The sequence below is a fragment of the Chrysochloris asiatica genome, unplaced genomic scaffold (assembly GCF_000296735.1).
Source record: "Chrysochloris asiatica unplaced genomic scaffold, ChrAsi1.0 scaffold00126, whole genome shotgun sequence".
Classification (NCBI taxonomy): domain Eukaryota; kingdom Metazoa; phylum Chordata; class Mammalia; order Afrosoricida; family Chrysochloridae; genus Chrysochloris; species Chrysochloris asiatica.
Genome location: NW_006408644.1, coordinates 9,886,304 through 9,905,888, shown reverse-complemented (window position 1 = coordinate 9,905,888; position 19,585 = coordinate 9,886,304). Strand labels below are relative to the sequence as shown.

Genomic DNA, 19,585 nt, shown 5'->3' with positions numbered 1-19,585 from the left:
AACCTAGCCAGCCACTAGGAATGTTACCTTGGCAATTGGTTTTATCTTAACATGACCTTCACCCTGCACTCATTGTTTATCCTTTGCTTATTTGATTAAAGGAGCCCTGGTGGTGCCTTGGTTAAACTCCATTGCTAACACAAAAGTTGGCAGTGTGAACCCACCAGCTATTCCATGGGAGAAAGATATGGGCAATCTGCTGCTGTAAAGATTTACAGCCTTGAAACCCTATGGGGTAGTCCTACTCTGTAGCTCTAAGTTGGAATTGACTACACAGAAATAGGAGTTAGCTGCTTACAAGATATTATTGCATTGTTTCTTAAAAGAAAGCCAAGCTATTATACCTGTTTTTGCTTCTACATTTGATATTCAGGACCACTCATTCTTTCTTTGGCTGTCATAATCCATTTTCCTCTTCCTTTGTTCTAAACTCCTAAGTGTGAATGAATGGGCTATACCTCTTTGTTACACAATAATGTGTGCTGTTAGTTATCCTACTCAGCTGTGACTCAAGACAAACTTCAGTATAACAGACTAAAACATTGTTTGGTCCTGTACCATCTTCCTAACAATGTTTTAATCTACTGTTGCGACTATTTATTTACAATAACATACTATTCCTTAAATCATAAGAACTTTGCATAACTTACCTTAATTATACGGTGAAATGTATGCCCATTATAATAACCATTTCTGCTATGAACACAGAAGTTTTCCACTGTCTTGGGGCACCTAATAAGATATATATTAAAAGTGAGAAACCTAGCCAAAACATCTTAAAACCATTTTCATTGCAGTTCTGCTTCATAGTATTTCTAGTGTCTTCTGAATATCTTAGAAGGACAATATTTTTTTCATACTCTCTTTACATCTCAGGACAAGCAAGATTTGAAAGAGTATGTAAACAGTAGTATATTTTAACTTTTGTATGTTTAGATCATGAAAGCTTGTTATTTTTAAGTTTGACAGGTTTAGATTTCCAAGTCATTTAGCAGTTTTTAAAAAAATACATAGTTTACCCTATACAGTAAGTTTCTAGAAAAGGTATTTTTCTTATATTCCTGAACAAGAACTCATTCACAGAAATAAGAGCTCCTAAATTTAATCAACTATGAATGATAGTGACTAAGAACATAAAGTCTTCTTAATAATATTAACTAATCTCATGAAATGTCTCAACGTAGTGCATTAAAATGTAACAGCTCTCAGAGCTGGGAACATAAGGGGGCATCAAGACAATCCTGTACCAAGCACACCAGGAAAGAAGCTTACTAGGGTTAGGATTTGAAAAAAGGCTGTCCAGGAGTCTAGAACTGTCCAGTCCTTTACTCACTGCCAAGATGTAGTATGACAGAAACATTCACCTTCAAAACACAAAGGAATTTTTAAGTACTTTCTAAAGAAATGAGAAAAAACCCTTTGGCTATTGAAACTCTGGAATTCTTTAAGCACATTTTTTTTATTCAGCTCTCAGTAAAATAGAAATCTCGCTAAAGAAGACTGATTTTTTAAATTATTATTTTAAATTACAGTCCTTATGTTTTTGGTTGGAACTAATTGTTAAACCATATAGCATAGTGGTGGTGATTATGTGCTGTGGAGTCGGTTCTGACTCATAGCGACCCTGTATAGGGTTTCTGAGGCTATAAATCTTTACAGGAGCAGAAAGCCTCCACTTTCTCCTACAGAACTGATAGTAGTTTTGAACTGTTGACCTTGAGGCTACAGCCCCATTTGTAACCACTATGTTACCAGAGCAGGAGGAAAAATAATTATTCTTCTCTTTAAGATATGAGTTGATAAGAAAGCTAGTTAAAATAAGTCAAAAAACCTAAGAGTTGGGATGTCCACATAATAGTAACAACTCTTCGGAACATTTCACTTTTTCAGATTTCTTGAGGTAAAAGTAACAAGAATTTTAAGTTGCATAATTTCCTAAGCATATTTATACTGGTGTTTATTTAAAACAAAAATAGTACCTACTCAACTGGGAAGAGTTTGATGTGAATGTCTCCCATGCTTGTGTGGATAATGGCACTATCTGAAACTCGCTTAGGTCCTTCAGCTTGAGTAGCTGCCATGACTTCTTCTTTAGAAGGTTTTTCATTAAAAACATCTCGGTCAGAATCTGCACTTTTTGTATCTTCTGGTTCTCGTTTGGTAAACTCAAGTATAGAAATAAAATGTGAGTTAATGCATTAAATTTTTCATTTGTTGAAAAACTTATAAACAAGAAAATTCCCTTTCTATTGAAGCTTTTGAGCAAAGTAAGAATTCACATTAGAATAAGTCTTTCATTCAGGAATCACTCTTCACCAAAGGACCTGAGAAACGGTCAAATTAGTGGGAGCACGGTGGCTCCATAGGATAAGCACCAGACTGTGAAGCACACGGTCCGAAGTTCAAACTCGCCAGCTGCTTTGCAGGAGAAAGACAAGGCTTTCTGCTCCCTCAAAGGTCCATGGTCATACCACCCTGAATGTGTCTGATTTTATCTGATCTCAGAAGCTAAGCAGAGTTGAGCCTGGTTAGTACTTGAATGGGAGACTGCCTGGAAATACTGGAAGCTGTAGGCAATTTAAGGAGCCCTGGTGTGGCATTGTAAGATAAGCACTGGATCTCAAGGTCCATTTGAACCACAAGGTTGGTTCAAATTCGCCAGACGCTCCTTGAAAATCTATACAGGGTTGCTATGAGTCAAAACTGACTCAACAGCACTTCACAACAAAAACAAAGATTTAAAGCTTTGGAAACTCTATATGGGTTACTATGAGTCACAACAGACTTAAGAGCAATTAACAACAACAACAATTATGAAAACAGAGCCCTAGTGGTGCAGTATAATAAACACTGGACTGCTAACTGCAAGGCAGGCAATTCAAACCTATCAGCCACTCTTGTAAACCCTAGGCACTGTCACTATAAGCCTTTTGGGTAGGAATTTCGTTGGGGATGCATTCAATAATAATATGGTTTTGACACAGTTCTTTATTTCTGCTTATACGAGGGGGCTTCAAAAAATTTGCAGAAAAATGGAAATAAAAGAGAATGGAATTTCCCCACAAAGTTTTTGAAGCCTTCTTATATGTACTAATTTACCATAAGATTGCCTGTGTTTGAATTTCATCTCTGCCACTTACTAGTTATGTGCCTTGGGAGATGGTAAATGGGAAGTTAATTTCTTCAGTTTCTTATTCACAAAATAGGAATAATAGTACCTACCTCTTATGGAGTACTGGTGTGGCATTGTGGCTTAATGCGCTGGACTGCAAAGTCGTTTGGCTGAAATGTCAGCAGTTCAAGCTCACCAGTCACTCCTCAGAAACCTTATACAGTGTTGCTATAGGTCGGAACCGACTTGAGGTCACTTAACAACAACAACCTCTTATGGACTCCTAGTGTGGTACTGCAGGATCAGCACTGGACCGCGAACCACAAGGTCAACAGTTGAAACCTACCAGCTACAACTCGGAAACCCACGTAGGGTTGCTGAATTGGAACCGACTCACCAGCACTTAATAACAACCTCTTAATGGCACCTGTTGTGAAGATTAAACCAAGTGCTTATTTAGTGCTATTATTATTGTTGTTGTTGAATGCCATCATGTTGATTCTGGCTCATAGTGACCCTTTTTAGGGTTTCCCAGAAGCAGCTGGTGGGCTTGAACCACTGATCTTGAGGTTAGCAGTCCACTGTTTATCCTACAGTACCACATCAGGACACCACATAGAAGGTGTAACATAAACGTTAAAAAAGTGTTATTACTACAGTTTGTAAGACCTGGCACAAGGTAGGATGAAGATTCACATAAATTTCATCAATAATGGATCTTATGCTTTTTTTCCCTTCAGAGCTTCATCTGAATGATCTAAACCCTGAGGCCTGGGAGAAAGGTTGCAGATTTTGAGTGAAATTGCTATAAATCTCACACTCCCCATGGTACAGGAAGAAACATGAAAAAACCTTTGTTTATTAAAACTGGAATTCTCAAGCTCTTTGTCATTTATTTGATTATCAGAAAGTAGAATCTTTACTATAGATTTCTGAGGTTGTTGTTATGTGCCGTGGAGTCGGTTCCGACTCATAGCGACTCATAGTGACCCTGTACAGGGTTTCCGAGGCTGTAAATCTTTACAGGAGCAGAACGCCTCATCTTTCTCCTGCGGAACAGCTGGTAGTTTCGAACTGCTGACCTTGTGGTTCGCAGTCCAATTTGTAACCACTACGCTACCAGAGCTCCTTAGGTAGAGCCTAAGAAAGCTCTACTTGATGCCAGCTGGAGTGGAGGAATGGAGTGGTACGCTACCAAGTCGGTTCCGACTCACAGAGGCACTGTATAGGATTTCCAAGGCTATAAATTTAAGGGGAGCAGAAAGCCTCATCTTTCTCCCAAGAAGGGGCTGGTGGATTAGAACTACTGACTGTGTGGTTTGAAGCCCAGCTCATATATAGAGCTAGTTGCCTAGTCCCTGACTTGAATTTTTTTCCTTAATTCACTTGGATAGAGTGCAAACAAATAAGCAGGTTGGGATGCTATTGCTTTAACATGTTTTTCTCCAGTTTTTAAAAGGAATAACACTACATCTATTGTACTACTTGTAAGAATTTTATAAAAAGCTATCTTCATTTAGCTTACATAGACTACTACAGCTCAAGATTTGAAAAATAAAACTTGTATTTAAATACAATACAGATATGTCCGATGTATTATGTGTATCTATTCAGACTGAAAGAAAATTTATGAAAATGTTAACTGCATAAGGAAGTACTATGAATGATTTGTTTTGTTTTCCTATTTCCTTAAACTTGTTTTCCGGCTTTTCAACTTGTTTGGTTTCTGTTATCTCCTCTTTCCCATCTTTCCCTCCAGCTGCTCCCATTTGTAATGGAAATGTCTATCTTTAGAGTTTATCATCATTGTACTTTGGAAGCAGAGAACATGTATTCTAGATTCATAAATAAAGGCTAATGTAGAGAGCTGGGATGTCATTAAATGGCAGAGAGATAACAGTCATATTTGAAATTAGAAATTTCCCTGGCTGCAGTGTCTAGTCTAGGATGTAAGGGCAGAGTCTTTATATTTTAGATTTTTTCTGCCTGGGTAAACAGAAGAGTTCTATTCATAGATAGTATTAGTAGTTGGATTTTGAGCCCAAGTTAGTATAAAGTTCTCTGCATTTAGCTATGCAGAGAAAAAAATAATTCCTCAGGAAAAATAAAATTCTATGGTAGTAACATTGCAATGGAGTTAAAGTCTAAAAAAGGAAATTCATTTAAACAGGGAAGTAGTGCATGTTCAAGAGAGAGAAATGACATTCAAATGTTAAAGCTGGGGAAAAATAAAAAACTAAAAAGATTTTTTAAATCCCATGTTGTTAGCTGCTACTACATCTGACTCACGGTGACCCCATACACAACAGAATGAAACACTACGAGTCCTGCCTGGGCCATGCCCATGATTGGTTGCAGATTGGAGTACTTTAACCACTGGCTGATTTTCAGTAGATTACCAAGCTTTTCTTCCTAGTTACTTTAAAACTAGAAACTACTGAAACATGTCCAGCATCCTAACAACATGCAAGCCACCAATGACCCTGTGAGGCACTGGCTAGGAATCCAACCCAGACCTCCTGCATGGAAGATGAGAATTCTACCACTGTACCACCAATGCCTCATGCAAAAGCTATTTTGGATATAATAAAACTCCTGGTGCAGCACTGTGAGTTAATGCGTCAGACTGCAAAGCCGTATTAACTGCAAGGTCAGTGGTTCAAGCTCACCAGCTGCTCCTTGGAAACTCTTACAGGGTCACTAATGCGTTGGAACCAACTCAACGGCACTTCACAACAACAACAACAACATGACCACTTACCTGACTATCAACTTAGACAACAGAAATAGCTGTAAAAGTCAAGATGAAAAAGTTCAAAACAGCATGGAGACCATACAGAAGTGCTTAAAATCAACCCAGTTTAAAAGTCTACAATATTAATGTTGGTATTCTCATTGTTTAGAAAGTCTGATTTTACTGCCAACATTCTCTTCAGTTGAAGTCACAAGTTAAGAAAATAAAACACCAACCACACAAGAGAAAACAGTCAAGGACCGTCTTGTAGTGCTTCCACATACCATATAAAACCTATTCTTTTTGAAAGATGTACAGACTATTGTTGGGTCAGCCTGAATATTCTGAAGAACAGGGTTTTCAGAAGCTTTCATCTCGATAGTAGTGGCCGCACGATGTTTTTTAGCTATTCCCTGGAACAGAGCCAACTGCATCACTCTAATGTTTTCTTGCTTGCCTAAGATCCGCACACACCTGGAAAATACCAGAATGTTTTACATCATAAAATTACTAAGATTAACTTCACTCATAAGAACTTTACAGATAAAAGTTATCAATTATGTACTAAATAACTAGTGAAAGGTTTTTTAACAAATAATATTGTTTATTTTAAAAATTCGTAGGTAGTTTAAAAAATATAATCCTTCAGTTACAGTTTTAACCTAGCCCTATTATTTTAATCTTTGTGTAAGCCTTCAAAGATTTGTATTGCCAAGAACTACAATATCAATACAATTATATGGGGAATACATAGCACAGAGTGGTTACGAATCGGGCTGCGAACCTTAAGGTCAGCAGTTCGAAACTACCAGCCGCTCCGCGGGAGAAAGATAAGGCTTTCTACTCCCGTACAGATTTACACCCTTGGAAACCCTGTACAGGGTCGCTATGGGTCGGAACCGACTCGATGGCACTTCACAACAAACAACAACAAAAATATACCATAAGTTTTTTCATTTACATTCAGTGATAGTATCTGATTGTGGCTATTTTGTACTAAGACCAAATAGACTGTTTGCACAAAAGGCTTATTGTGGTTTTATGCATTTTAACTTCTGATTTTATGTCTAGCAGGATGTAATGCTGAATTCTGCGGTTACAATATTTGGCAACATTTAGCATGAACCAGGCTAATTTAAATCAGTAAGAAAAAGACAAACTTAAACTTGTCAAAAAAAAACAAAACAAAAACAAAACTTGAAACTGCATATCTTTTTTTCATTTCTTTTATAAACATGAGTGGAAACATTTTACATAAGATTAGAAACAGAAAAATCCAATCAAAACATTTGGTTAAGTTTAGACATTTGGGACTATTCCACTTATCTTAGAGCAAACAAAACTTCCACTGTTTCCCTGAAGGAGAAAATGGTCTACTATAAATGCACTTTAAAAAAAACACATTAAGTTGAAGCTTACCGGTTTGTTTCTACATTTATGACTTTAATGCCTAGCATTGTTCCATACAGCACAAAATGTCCAGTTTCATCAAAAACTATATTAATTAATCTTACTGCATCCAACTTCTCCAATTCGCGTTCTACAGCCATTCGTCGGCCAAATTCCATGTCTGGTAGCTGCTGCCTTGTCTGCTGCAGTTCAGTAAACATCTATGAAACAAATCCTTTATTAACTAAAAAAGCTATATGATAAAGGGAATAGGAATTAAAATAGAAGCAAACTACACATTAAAAGCCAGTTACCAAATAGTCTGTGTACTTATATATCTTCTTAGGTGGGATTCTAAACACTATGAACACTAAAAAAGTCACCAATAAGATTTTGCATGAAAATAAAATAAAATAATACTTTACACTAACTGATTGTTCTAATTAAAAAAGAAAACACTTGGTTAATTACTGCTTTCTCTAAACAAATAATAAAACATCTTTCTGCCTTTTACTAGCTATTAATGTTGTTAAATGATATCGAGTCGATTCTGATTCATAGAGATCTTGTATAGGGTTTCCAAGGAGCAGCAAGTGGGTTTGAACTGCCAATCTTGGGGTTAGCAGTCCAATGCTAGTTCTACACAACCACATTGTTGTTGTTAAGTGTCGTCGAGTCGGTTCCAATCCACAGCGACCCTGAACAGGGTTTCCGAGGCTGTAAATCTTTACAGGAGCAGAAAGCCTCATCTTTCTCCCGCGGAGCAGCTGGTAGTTTCGAACTGCTGACCTTGTGGTTCACAGCCCAAGGTTTGTAACCACTATGCTACGAGCTCCTTCACATTATGATTCCTTTAAAAGCCTCAGACTAGTACTTTCCAGTGAATATATAAGTAGTTGTTAAGTGCTATTGAGCCAGTTTCGACTCATAGTGACCCTGTATAGGGTTTCCGAGGAGCAGCTAGTGGGTCTGAACTACGGAATTTGTGGTTCGAAGTACAGTGCCACACCAGGAGTCCATATAATGTAAGGGACAAATACAATTTTCTAGGAACTACATTAAAATTTTTTTAAAATAAAATTGTTTTGTTTGTTTTTTAACCAATTTATCAAAAACATTATTATTATATCAACACTGTTGTTGTGTCAAGTCAGTTCCGACTTAAGTGCCCATGTGTAGTGTTTCTGAAGAGCAGCTGGTCGGTTTGAACTGCTGACCTTGCAGTTAGCAGTTCAGTCCTTATCAGAGCATCACACCAAGTCCAATTTCAACAGTAAGCAATACAAAAAAATTTTAGATGACTTTCATTCTTGTTTTCATATTAAGTCTTTGAGAGCAAGTGTGCATTCTGTACTTCCAGAACATCTCAATTCAAACTAGCTACATTCCAAGTGCTCTACAGCCACATGTGGCTCGTAGCATTAACCCGCGGTGCCACACCAGGACCCCTATAACCAGGGAAACCCTTATGCGTAAGTTCTACCTGTCTTATAGGGTTGCTGAGGTGAAACTGACTTAACAGCACTCAACAACAGTAACATACTAGGCTCCCAGAAGATGTAATGCTAATTACATTAAGTTTCTAGACATTCAAGGCATTAAACAGCAGGTTTTAAAAAGGTTCCCCATTACAGATGAAAATAACCTAGACTTACGGCCCATCTACTTCTATCTTTTCTTAATGCTTTTCTTAGTTGGAATTCGCCTCCAATTCTTTTAGATACGGGAAGAAAAATATACAAAACTCCAAAAATTAAAAGGAAGCATGTGTATTAGGGTAAAAAAATTGTAGAACAAGTAAAACATCCAGTCCTTAGGATCTCGTCTCCTGTCTCAAACAGACAGAAAGTCTGGTTATATATTACTTACCTATGTACCATGGGTAACCCAAAACACTGGACTGCATTTTGTAGTAGGGGACTCACAATTATTTCTGCTAGAGGAAGACTTAGTTCCTAAGAATTCAAGTTTATATGTAGTTATCTGCCCACATGTTGCTGTATTGTTAAGTACCATCAAGTCGGTTCTGACTCACAGGGACCCTGCATAGGAGGAGTGGCTGGTGGGTTTGAACTGTCGACCTTTGCAGCTCAAACTAGCCTTGTGGTCCAGTGCATTATCTTTCAGCACCACACCAGAACTCCCATATATGAGTATTTTATTAATATTAGTTCAAGTTGATAAACATATTTTCTATTAAGCCTTGTTGTTGTTGTTAGGTGTCGTGTATAGGGTTTCCAAGGAGTGGCTGGTGAGCTTGAACTGCTGACCTTGCAGTTCAAACTGACTTAGCAGTCCAGCGCATTAACCCACAGCACCATACCAAAACTCCGCTATTAAGGCTAGAAGACTTAAAAAAATAAATCAAATGTGTTTATCAACGTGAGCTAATACTAATACTTGCATGTGGGAGTCCTGGTGTGGTACTGCAGGAATAGAATTGGACTGCTAACCACAGGGTCAGTGGTTCAAACCAACCAGTTCCTTGGAAACTCTATACAGGGTCACGATGCATCCAAAACAACTTCACAAAAATTAACAACAAAAGCCTTAAAAACAAGGCGGGCCAGTAGTTAAGCACTTAGTTGCTAATTAAAAGGTGGGCAATTTGCACTCATCAGTTGTTCCACAGGCGGAAGATGCAGCAGTCTGCTTCTGTAAAGTAACAGCCTTGGAAGCCCTCTGGGGCCGTTCTACACTGTCCTAGAGCTGCTGTCAGAAGTGACTCAATGGCAATGGGTTTTATTCCTAATAGCAGGGCCTCTGGTATACAGAACTACCTGGCAATGTGCAGCGGCACTACTTAAACACTGTTGTTGTTGTATGTGCCATCGAGTCGGTTCCAACCCATAGCAACCCTGTATAGGGTTTCCAAGGAGCAGCTGGTTAAATACTAAAAGACATTATTTCAGACCATTCAATTGCTTATCTTAAAGAAGGACCTTACCTAATTGGAAGCTCTTTCCCCTCTTTAACAACAAATTATGAATTGCAGTCATTGACTAGTCACAAGGAGATCACACAGGATCCAAGCAGTGCTGAGTTACCTTGTACATGGAGATGCCATAACAAGGGTGTGGATTTGAGAGCAGCTAGCAACAATCACAAACTCTGCAGTATTATTTGTATCGTCACTAGCATTGCAATACCTAATTTAGTTGGCATTTAACATTTTGGGCAAACTCTCATTCTTAATCACAACTTCTCTCATAAGCTTTACTACTGATTTCTTATTATCTTGGTCCCATTATTTTAACGAATGTTAATGGCAACAAGAAGAATCAGAAAAAGCAGACTGAAAAATTCAGTGTATGACTATTAAGAGATTTATGTTCCAAGATCAGAGTCTGAATATTTGTTTTCTTGAGCAATGCTTCTTTTTCGGAGACATATCTGAAGAGTTACAAGTTAAAATAGAGTTTTAAATTAAATTACCAAGGAGCTCTGGTAGCGTAGTGGTTACGAATCAAGCTGCTATCCTCAGAGTTAGCAGTTCGAAACTACCAGCTGTTTCACGGGAGAAAGAGGAGGCTTTCTGCTTCCGTAAAAATTTATAGCCTCAGAAACCCTGTACAGGGTCGCTATGAGTTGGAGCCGACTCCACGGCACACAACAAACAAACAAAAAAACAACATCAAGTTATCAGTTATCAACAGATGGCAACAACACACAAAAAAAGGATTCTCCTTTTCTTAAAAGCAGGGTGGAAAGCTATCATCTTCCGATTAGAAATGAGTTATGAACATGATTTGGTTAGCAAATAGATCTTCACCTTTGTCTAAATTTACATTACTTCAGGTAGACAATCCATCCAACTCATTACCACTGTTGTTGTTGTTGTTGTTGTTGTGTGCAGTGGAGTCGGTTCCGACTCATAGCGACCCTGTACAGACAGGGTTTCCGAGGCTGTAAATCTACGGGAGCAGAAAGCCTCATCTTTCTCCCGCGGGACAGTTGGTAGATTCGAACTGCTGACCCTGAGGTTCGCAGCCTGATTCGTAACCACTACGCTACCAGAGTTCACCACTAGACAACAAAAAAGGAGTGTTACTAACAAGATATTATTTTTTAAGAGTTTAGAGAACGGAATGTAAATTAGTCACTACCAAAGACTTTTAAATTTACTAGCAGTAAGTACTCTTGCTATATAGGTTCAACTTACAGACTTTCTAAGGATTCACCATACTGTTAGCGGTCCACAGAACCTGACAGACTCAGAGGTGATGAGATCCATATATCTACAAAAACTCGTAAACTCTGCATACAACTACATGCTCTAACAAATTCTTATAATAGTCTAACAAGTGATGGTAGATTCACTCTTCATGTGATTAAGGTATTGTTCTTTTTTTATGTTTTATTGTGAATTATGTAATAGTTTACATGGGAGAACATTAGCTTTACATTCATCCTATCATATATCGTTACATTGTCATGGTTACAATTCCCTCCATGCATCATCAATCAACCAAAGGGACCGCAAGCCTGCCCCCGGTCGTAAGCACCCAGCCCCTCTCCCTCTCTGGGTCTAGAGTCCCCAGCCACTCTATCTCTCCATGTCATTGTCTCTGCCTTCATCTCTGGCATCACTGTTTCTCTGGGTAGGGTCCCGCACTTCGTTCTTCTCCCTTGATGGTCCCAGGGCCCTCCCGCTCCTGGACTGCAAAGTCAATGACTCCCCTCTTTCTGCTATAAAACGTCTACCTTCACATTTCTAACCCTCAGTCAGTCCTGATAATTATTCACTATTGTACCACATGAGTGCCATCCCCATCTCCTTTCATCAGCCCCATCCAGACAGATTGGATACTACACAGTGGAGATTTTACCTTCCTCTGCACCCTCTGGATCTAGGCTCCCTCTTGAAAGCTTGTAAGCCAGTAACTTCTTGCCTTTGTAGCCCTCATCCCCCAATTTTGGGTAGCCAATGTCCAAGTTGCCCGTCTAAGGTATTGTTCTTAATACTGCAAATAAAATTATGAACCAAAACAGATACAGGCTCAGATCAGAGAGAGTTATTCTACTGGGGATGATACACGTTAACCAAATACCACCATACTAAATGTCCTAAAGGCTCTGGTAGCATAGTGGTTAAGAATCGGGCTGTGAGTCACAAGGTCAGCAGTTCAAAACCATCAGCTGTTCCGCGGGAGAAAGATGAGGCGTTCTGCTCCTGTAAAGATTTACCGCCTTGGAAACCCTGTACAGGGTTGCTATGAGTCGGAACCAACTCCACGGCACATAACAACAACAACAAACAACAACAAATGTTCTAAAACAAAATACAACAATACAAACTGAAATTTAAAGAAATGAAAAAAAAAAAGCAATTCTAGATAGTATAAACAGGGAAAGCTTCCCAGAAAAAGTTGCACTTCAACAGAGATTAGAAGGATGAGTAGTTATTAAAAGCATAATCAAGAAATTCAAAGTTGGCCTAACTTGGTAGAGTAAGTGGCAGGGAGAAAGGTGATTTATGTAGGCTACAGTGATAGGCATAGGCCACAACATGGAAGGTGTAAGAGGCCACAACTGTGGTCATGATCCTAAGGCCAACAAATAGGATCTACGCAAAGGAATAACATGATCAGATACATGCTCTTAAAAGATTACTGTTGTTGAGAAACGGATAGCAGGTTAGGAGGAAAGCAAATGTAGTTAGTAGGCCATACAATAGATCACAAACTAAGATAGTGACAGCTGTGTTGAAAAGACATGGGTGGACTGAAGGTATATTAAGAAAGTAAGGCAGACAGAACTCATGAATTAAACACAGAGGCAGGGAAACGGTGTTAAGGATGCTTCCTTGATCTCTGGCTTGTGCAACTAAAAGGACATGGGAGCTTCTGAAGAAAAAGAATACACATACATATGTTGTTGTTAAGTGCCGCAAGTTGGTTCCAACTCATAGCAACCCTATGTAGGTTTTCTGAGGAGTGGCTGGTGGGCTTGAACCTCCAACCTTAGTTAGCAGGCCAGTGCTTACCCTACAGCACCACACCAGGACTCCAGTCATACAGGTAGGAATGAATAAAGAATGAGAAGAGAGTCAAGACAATATTTGAGTTTTGAGAATTTCAAGACAGACTTGCAAGCAACACAAAGCTGAAAAGGATAGCCACACAAGTCCTAGGATGACTGACAGGGAAGGTACCACATCATGAACCAAGGGAAACAAGTTACAAAGACTAACATGGAATACAGAAGATAGCTGAATAACAACTTTGATATGCTAAGGGAAAATAATCACCAATATAAACTAGATCCACCAAAAGTATTTCTTAAAAACACTGCATAAAAGTAAAGATATTTTCAGAAAAGTAAATTCAAATTGAATTTATATTGTACTTACACTTAGTGATTCATCAAAGACTCTCATGAGTTTTCCAGTTAAAAATCTGAAAATTCTAACTTTTCTATCAGAACCAATAGTGGCTATTTTCTTCCCATCAGGTGAAAAACATATGCTGGTTGGATAAGCTTTACACTTTGCAAATTCATATAAATCTGTGTCAGTTTTATATTCCCAGTTCACATTTTTGGGGAATTTATATTCATGAGGAGGTCCAGTCCAGTATTCAATCATTCCAGATTTGTCAGAAGACACTATAGCTTTGTAAACTGGGTTTAGCCGTATCTGAGTAAGAGGTGATGTATGGAGTTTATCAAAAACATGAAGTGGCTGATTATCTCCTCGACCATCATAAACAAAAATTTTCCCTGTACTCTTCTCAGAAGCAGCAACTGAAGAGATGGCATCCCCTGGGCAATAGATCCACTCACATTGTCCAGGAAAATAGCTAGAAAAGTCAAGAATTGAGGGGTGAAAATAAATCAGTACATGTATGCATGCCTACCATCACCACCCAAAGAGTGTCACAGTCAATGGCTTAGTCAGTTTTGGACTACTTGCTCAAAAGCAGGAAAGGAATATAGAATGGATAGAAAAGCTAAGAACACTTAGCAAAATTTCTTCTCTGCCTTCATCAGTACAATGCTGATAATTTCTGAGGATCTAGAATACCATAGATAGTACCACAGTATAGTAGGCCATTTACTTCCCTTTGGTAGACGAAGAAAGCTAATCAGTCCTGAACCTTAGATATTGTGGGGTACTGCCTTTTGAATATCTGCCAAACAGTCTTTGCATAATTTACTTTTGAATAGAAAAGCATGTAACAGTATATTTTGAAATCATATATGCTCTTAAAGCATTAAAGAAAAAAATATTTTAATCATGGCTATACTCAACAAGGAGTCCTGATGTGGCGGTGTGGGTTAATGCACTAGACTGAAAGGTCAGTTTGAACGGCAAAAGGGTGGCAGTTCAAGCTCACCAGATGCTCCTTGGAAACCCTATACAAGGTCACTATGAGTCAGAACTGACTCCACGGCACTTAACAACAACAATAATAACATACTCAACAAAAAACATTTTCATATCCACTATTATTATTATTACCTGATCTTCATATTAAAGTTGTAAGTTTGGGGCATGCTACCTGATAAACAAATTGTAAAAGATTTAGGACAAATTCCGTCAATATACCAAGCTTAAACATAGAAATGAGTGTTGTTTTCTTCAAATTAATTTATTTTAACCATATTGGTGATGTGCAAAAACCTTTTTGGACTTTTATAAGACAGATGATAAACTTAAAGTAATTCTATTTTCTATAAGAAATAAGTTGTGACCATAAATAATGAAACATTTACTTTAGTAAATTTTGAAGGAAATTCCAAAAGAATTCCCAAATTGCTTCTCATGCATCTAAAAGTTTCAAACACTCATTCATTTAAATATGTGTAAGTTAAGTTTGTTATTTTAAACACATGCAAAAGGGAAAATATTAGTCTTATTACTGTACCATCTACCACATAGTTTGGTTATTAATATACTCCAACACATAAAAAATAATCATTAACAAATAAATCCTACTCAAAAAATGTGCTTAAGCATTGTAAGAACACAATACCATAGGCCTGAAATAAGTACAAGAACATTAATTTACCAGTAAATGAAACATGATGAATCCTCATTAATTTACAAAAAGCTATTAAACAGGCACAATGAAGCATGGTTATTTGGAAATTTCTGCCGTGATCAATAATGACAAACATCACAGCAGAAACTTTCAAGCAGCAACACAATAAGCATTTGTTTAACCTAATTTTTCCAAGTAATACCCAAGCCAAGGCACATTATTTAAAATAGCATTGTAATATATTTTGTTTAGAAATAACCTTTGAAATGGTTACCTTTGGGTTAAAATTTATTTCATTAAGTTAAAACATAGATACTTGTAAATAAAAGACTCACCCAAGTTTCAGCATATTGATCATGTCAAAGTTCACTACGTCAAACACCTTCATTGCTTTATCATCACCCACCGAACAGAGCAAGGCCCCCTCAGAGCTAACTGCAATACTCTCAATAACTCCTATTTAAACAAATCAAATTAAAACATCCTAGTGAATAGCAGTGCAGTAAATGTGAATAATTCAAAGTAAAAAACAAAACAAAACAAAAACCCAGTATTTTAAAAGAAACTTTAGAGTTATTTAAATGAGCACTATTGAAATAAAAAACACATGAAATTCTTACCCAGATGGCTACGAAAATGTTTAACAAATTCAATTCCCTCTTCTATTTTTTTCCAAAACTTAACATGTCCATCATGACTGGCAGTAATAATAAAATCTGTCCTGCATACATAGAATTTAAAAAAGTAATTATCAAGAGAGATCCAGTAATCAATCAGTACCCCCAAAATAATCATTCACTGAGAAACTAACAATTTTACAGTACTAGGGATCACTGGACCTTAGGGTCCTTTAACACTAAGATTACTTACAAGCAGTCTAATTTACTTTAATATTTTGCCAAAGTTGATAATCAAATTTCACATTATTTTCATATACAGCAATATTTAATGTCTGGTTTGTATTCTATATAAAATATATTTTTAAATTATTTATATATCAAAAAGACTTTATACAGAATAGTTTCCCCTTATAGCATATAAGAGAATCCTGGTATGAAGCTGTATGATAAGCACTGGACTGCTAACCGCCACATAAGCATTGGACTGTTAATGACTAGTTTGACGGTTCAAACCCACCAGTCGCACCTTAGAAACCCTAATAACTTGATGGCACTTAACTTCACGGCATGTAAAACCAGAAACCATTTGCTGAAAACTAGTATATTTCATACATGACTTTAATCTTCATAGAAACTCTATTAGGCTAGATCTTTTTATCACCAGGGAATTCTGGTGGCATAGATAGTTGAAGTGCTTGGCTGCTAATCAAAAGGCTGACAGTTTGTGTCTTACAAATATTGGTTTTCCTTGCCTGCTACTGTAATACAGACACTTGAGTGGGATAGAAAGGAATATTGGGAAACATGATTACAGAAAGCTTGTAAGCCCATCTTCCACCTATAACTGACTGGAATAGCTAAAAGGGGTTCTAGAACTTGCCCAGTGAAATAGGCCACTTGTGGAGCCTTTGCAGTGTATAGGAACTTTGGTGCAATCCTGAGCCCCATCCAGAACGTTCTGAGGTGGGATAGTCCCACTAGAAAGGACAAGCAGAAAAGCCTGGAACAGCTAGAACAACAGAAAATACATCTTCAAAGAAAGATCATCAGGAAAAACCCAAAACAAAAATGTTAGTATGACTGGCTACTACAAGAATAAGCAACTAGTTCACTGGGAAGCCATCAAGGCAAGCAATCAAGTCCCTTCAGGACAAAACCCCCTCTAAGACTGAAGCTCAAAGGGAACACATGAGCAGGCATGTAAGCTTGCTGGTGACCACATTGGTCTACTGGTGAGTGGAAGAGAGGGAAAGGCAGCAATGAAGAAACGGGCTGACTTCATTCACAGTCCATAGACTCCCAATGACCTGGAAACGAGAGAGAGAAGAGGAAGGGCTGGTTGGTTCAAAGTGTGGTGAGACCTGGGGACACCTGAGCCCATGGACAAGGACATAGCCACAGACGGCTAGAGCTGAGAGTGAAGTATCCAGCTGATATGAAGTGAGGGGAGATGCACAAGAACACCCAAACTTGCAAATAGTACCCATTTGACCTAGCCGCAATGGCTTCATAATCAGAACTCGACTAGAGGAAGATAAAAAATAAACAATTTTTGATAAAGGAAATGAGGGTAAATTGCTACAATTTGATGAACTTGACCTATATTCATGGAGGTAGTAGCTCAAAATACCAACAGAGAGGGAAGGAGTCTTCACATCAAGTATCAATGCTATCTCCTCTGTACACAGGGTAGATAGGGATGGGCAACTTAGACATTGGCTACCTAAAATGAGGGGGTGATAAAGGCATTAAGTGACTAGCTTATAAGGTTTCAAGAGGGAGTTTAGTTTAAGAGTGTGTGGGGGAAGATAGAGTCTCCACTGAATAGTTTTCATCTTGTCTAGATGGGTCTGTTTAAAAGAGACGGGGATAAGATTCTTAATAATTCAATCGTGAGTAATTCTTACCATGACTAATTCCGACTGTCACAACTATAAAAGTAGAAGTTTTGTTATCAAAAATGGAGGAGTAATTAATCTTACAGTCCAGAAACAGAGAACCCTAGGACCATCAAGGGAGAAGAGCACAAGCAGAATGCAATATCTTATCCAAAGAAGCAACAACACCAGAGAGGGAGCAGCTGAGGACTCTAGATTTATGGTAAGAGAGGGACTAAGAGCTGGTGGCCAGGAGGCAGACTTGCAGAATGTGCCCTTTGGTGGTTTAAATTATTATACATGCCTGAGTGTTGTTGTTGTTGTTTTTAAAAGAGCAAAAATAAATAGAAATACTGTTAACTTATGGTACATGGAAGGGATTATAATCATTGTAATGAAACAAAGTATATGATTTGTTGAATGTAAAACTGATGATCTGCCGTGTAAACTTTCACTCAATTCACAATAAAAACTTTAAAACAAAAAAGGTTGGCAGTTTGAACTGTCATTCCATGGGAGAAAGATCTGGCAGTTTGCTTCCAAAAAGCGTGCAGCCTTGAAAACCCTGTGACACAGTCCCATTCTGTCCCATGTTGTTGTTAGGTGCTATCGAGTTGGTTCTGATTCATAGTGACCCTATGAATCCTGCACCATTCCTCACAATTGTTGTTATGTTTGAGCCCACTGCTGCTACTGTGTCAATCTTCATTGGGGGTAGGGGGGATTCCTTTTTATTCATTGGCCCTCATCTTTAAAAGCACGATGTCCTTCTTCAGGGACTGGTTCCTCTGAAAACACGTCCAAATGAGGGACAAAGTCTGGCCATCCTGGCTCCCAAGGAGCATTCTAGCTGTGCTTTTTTCAACAGAGATACCTTTGTTCTTCTAGCAGTCCATGGTACTGTTAATATTCTTCTCCAACACCATAATTCAAATGCATCAATTCTTCTGTGGTCTTCCTTATTCACTGTCCAACTTTCAGACGCATATGAGGCAATTAAAAACACCATGTTGTTAAGTGCCATCGAGTCAGTTCTGACCCATAGCGACCCTGTCTAGGGTTTCCAAGGAGCAGCTGGTGAGCTTGAACTGCCGACCTTGCAGTTCAAACGGCTTTGCAGTCTGGTGCATTAACCCACAGCACCACACCAGGACTCCAAAATACCATAGGGTCACTATAAGTGGAACTTGACTCAATGACAGGGGATATTTTTAATCACCATTTTGTTACTGGTGGTGGCGGCGGTGTGCGGTTCCAACTCATAGCCACTCTGTAAAGGATTTCTGAGGCTGTAAATCTTTATGAGAATGGAAAGCCTCACCTTTCTCCCACAGAGCGGCTGGTAATTTTGAACTGCTGACCATGAGGTTAGCATCCCGACTTGTAACCACTACACTGCCAGGTCCTGGGCCATCCTCATAATCACTTCTAAGTCTAAGCACATTGTTGAAGTCCCTATGTCAATCCATCTCATTGAGGCTCTTCCTCTTTTTCACAGACCACCTAATTTAGCAAGAAGACTGATGTCCTTTTCCAGGGACTGCTCTATCTTGATAACATAATAACATGTTTTAGGAGCATTCTGTCTGTACTTCTTCCAAGACAGATTTGTTTGTTCTTCTGACAGATAATGGCATATTTAATATAATTCAAATGCATCAATTCTTCTTCACTCTTCCCTATTCAGTGTCCAGCTTTCACATGCATATGTTGTTGTTAGGTGCCATCGAGTCAGTACCAACTCATAGCAACCCTATGCACAAAAGAACAAAACACTGCCTGATCCTGCACCAACCTCACAATTGTTGCCACACTTGAGACCATTGATGCTGCCACTCTGCCAATCCATCTCGCTGGGGGTCTTCCTC

At 38.3% G+C, this 19,585-nt stretch overlaps 1 protein-coding gene across 3 annotated transcripts in view; it reads right to left on the bottom strand.

Moving 5' to 3' along the window:
* Positions 1–19,585, bottom strand: part of PPWD1 (peptidylprolyl isomerase domain and WD repeat containing 1) — a 40,147-nt gene that overhangs the window by 8,924 nt on the left and 11,638 nt on the right. For all 3 annotated transcript variants that reach the window (XM_006869111.1, XM_006869113.1, XM_006869112.1), the window contains 7 exons: positions 15,841–15,941; positions 15,556–15,676; positions 13,588–14,035; positions 7,266–7,456; positions 6,131–6,320; positions 1,984–2,165; positions 651–732 (listed from right to left, as the gene is read on the bottom strand). In XM_006869111.1, the coding sequence (XP_006869173.1) occupies positions 651–732; positions 1,984–2,165; positions 6,131–6,320; positions 7,266–7,456; positions 13,588–14,035; positions 15,556–15,676; positions 15,841–15,941 (1,315 nt within the window). The remainder of the gene's footprint in view (positions 1–650; positions 733–1,983; positions 2,166–6,130; positions 6,321–7,265; positions 7,457–13,587; positions 14,036–15,555; positions 15,677–15,840; positions 15,942–19,585) is intronic.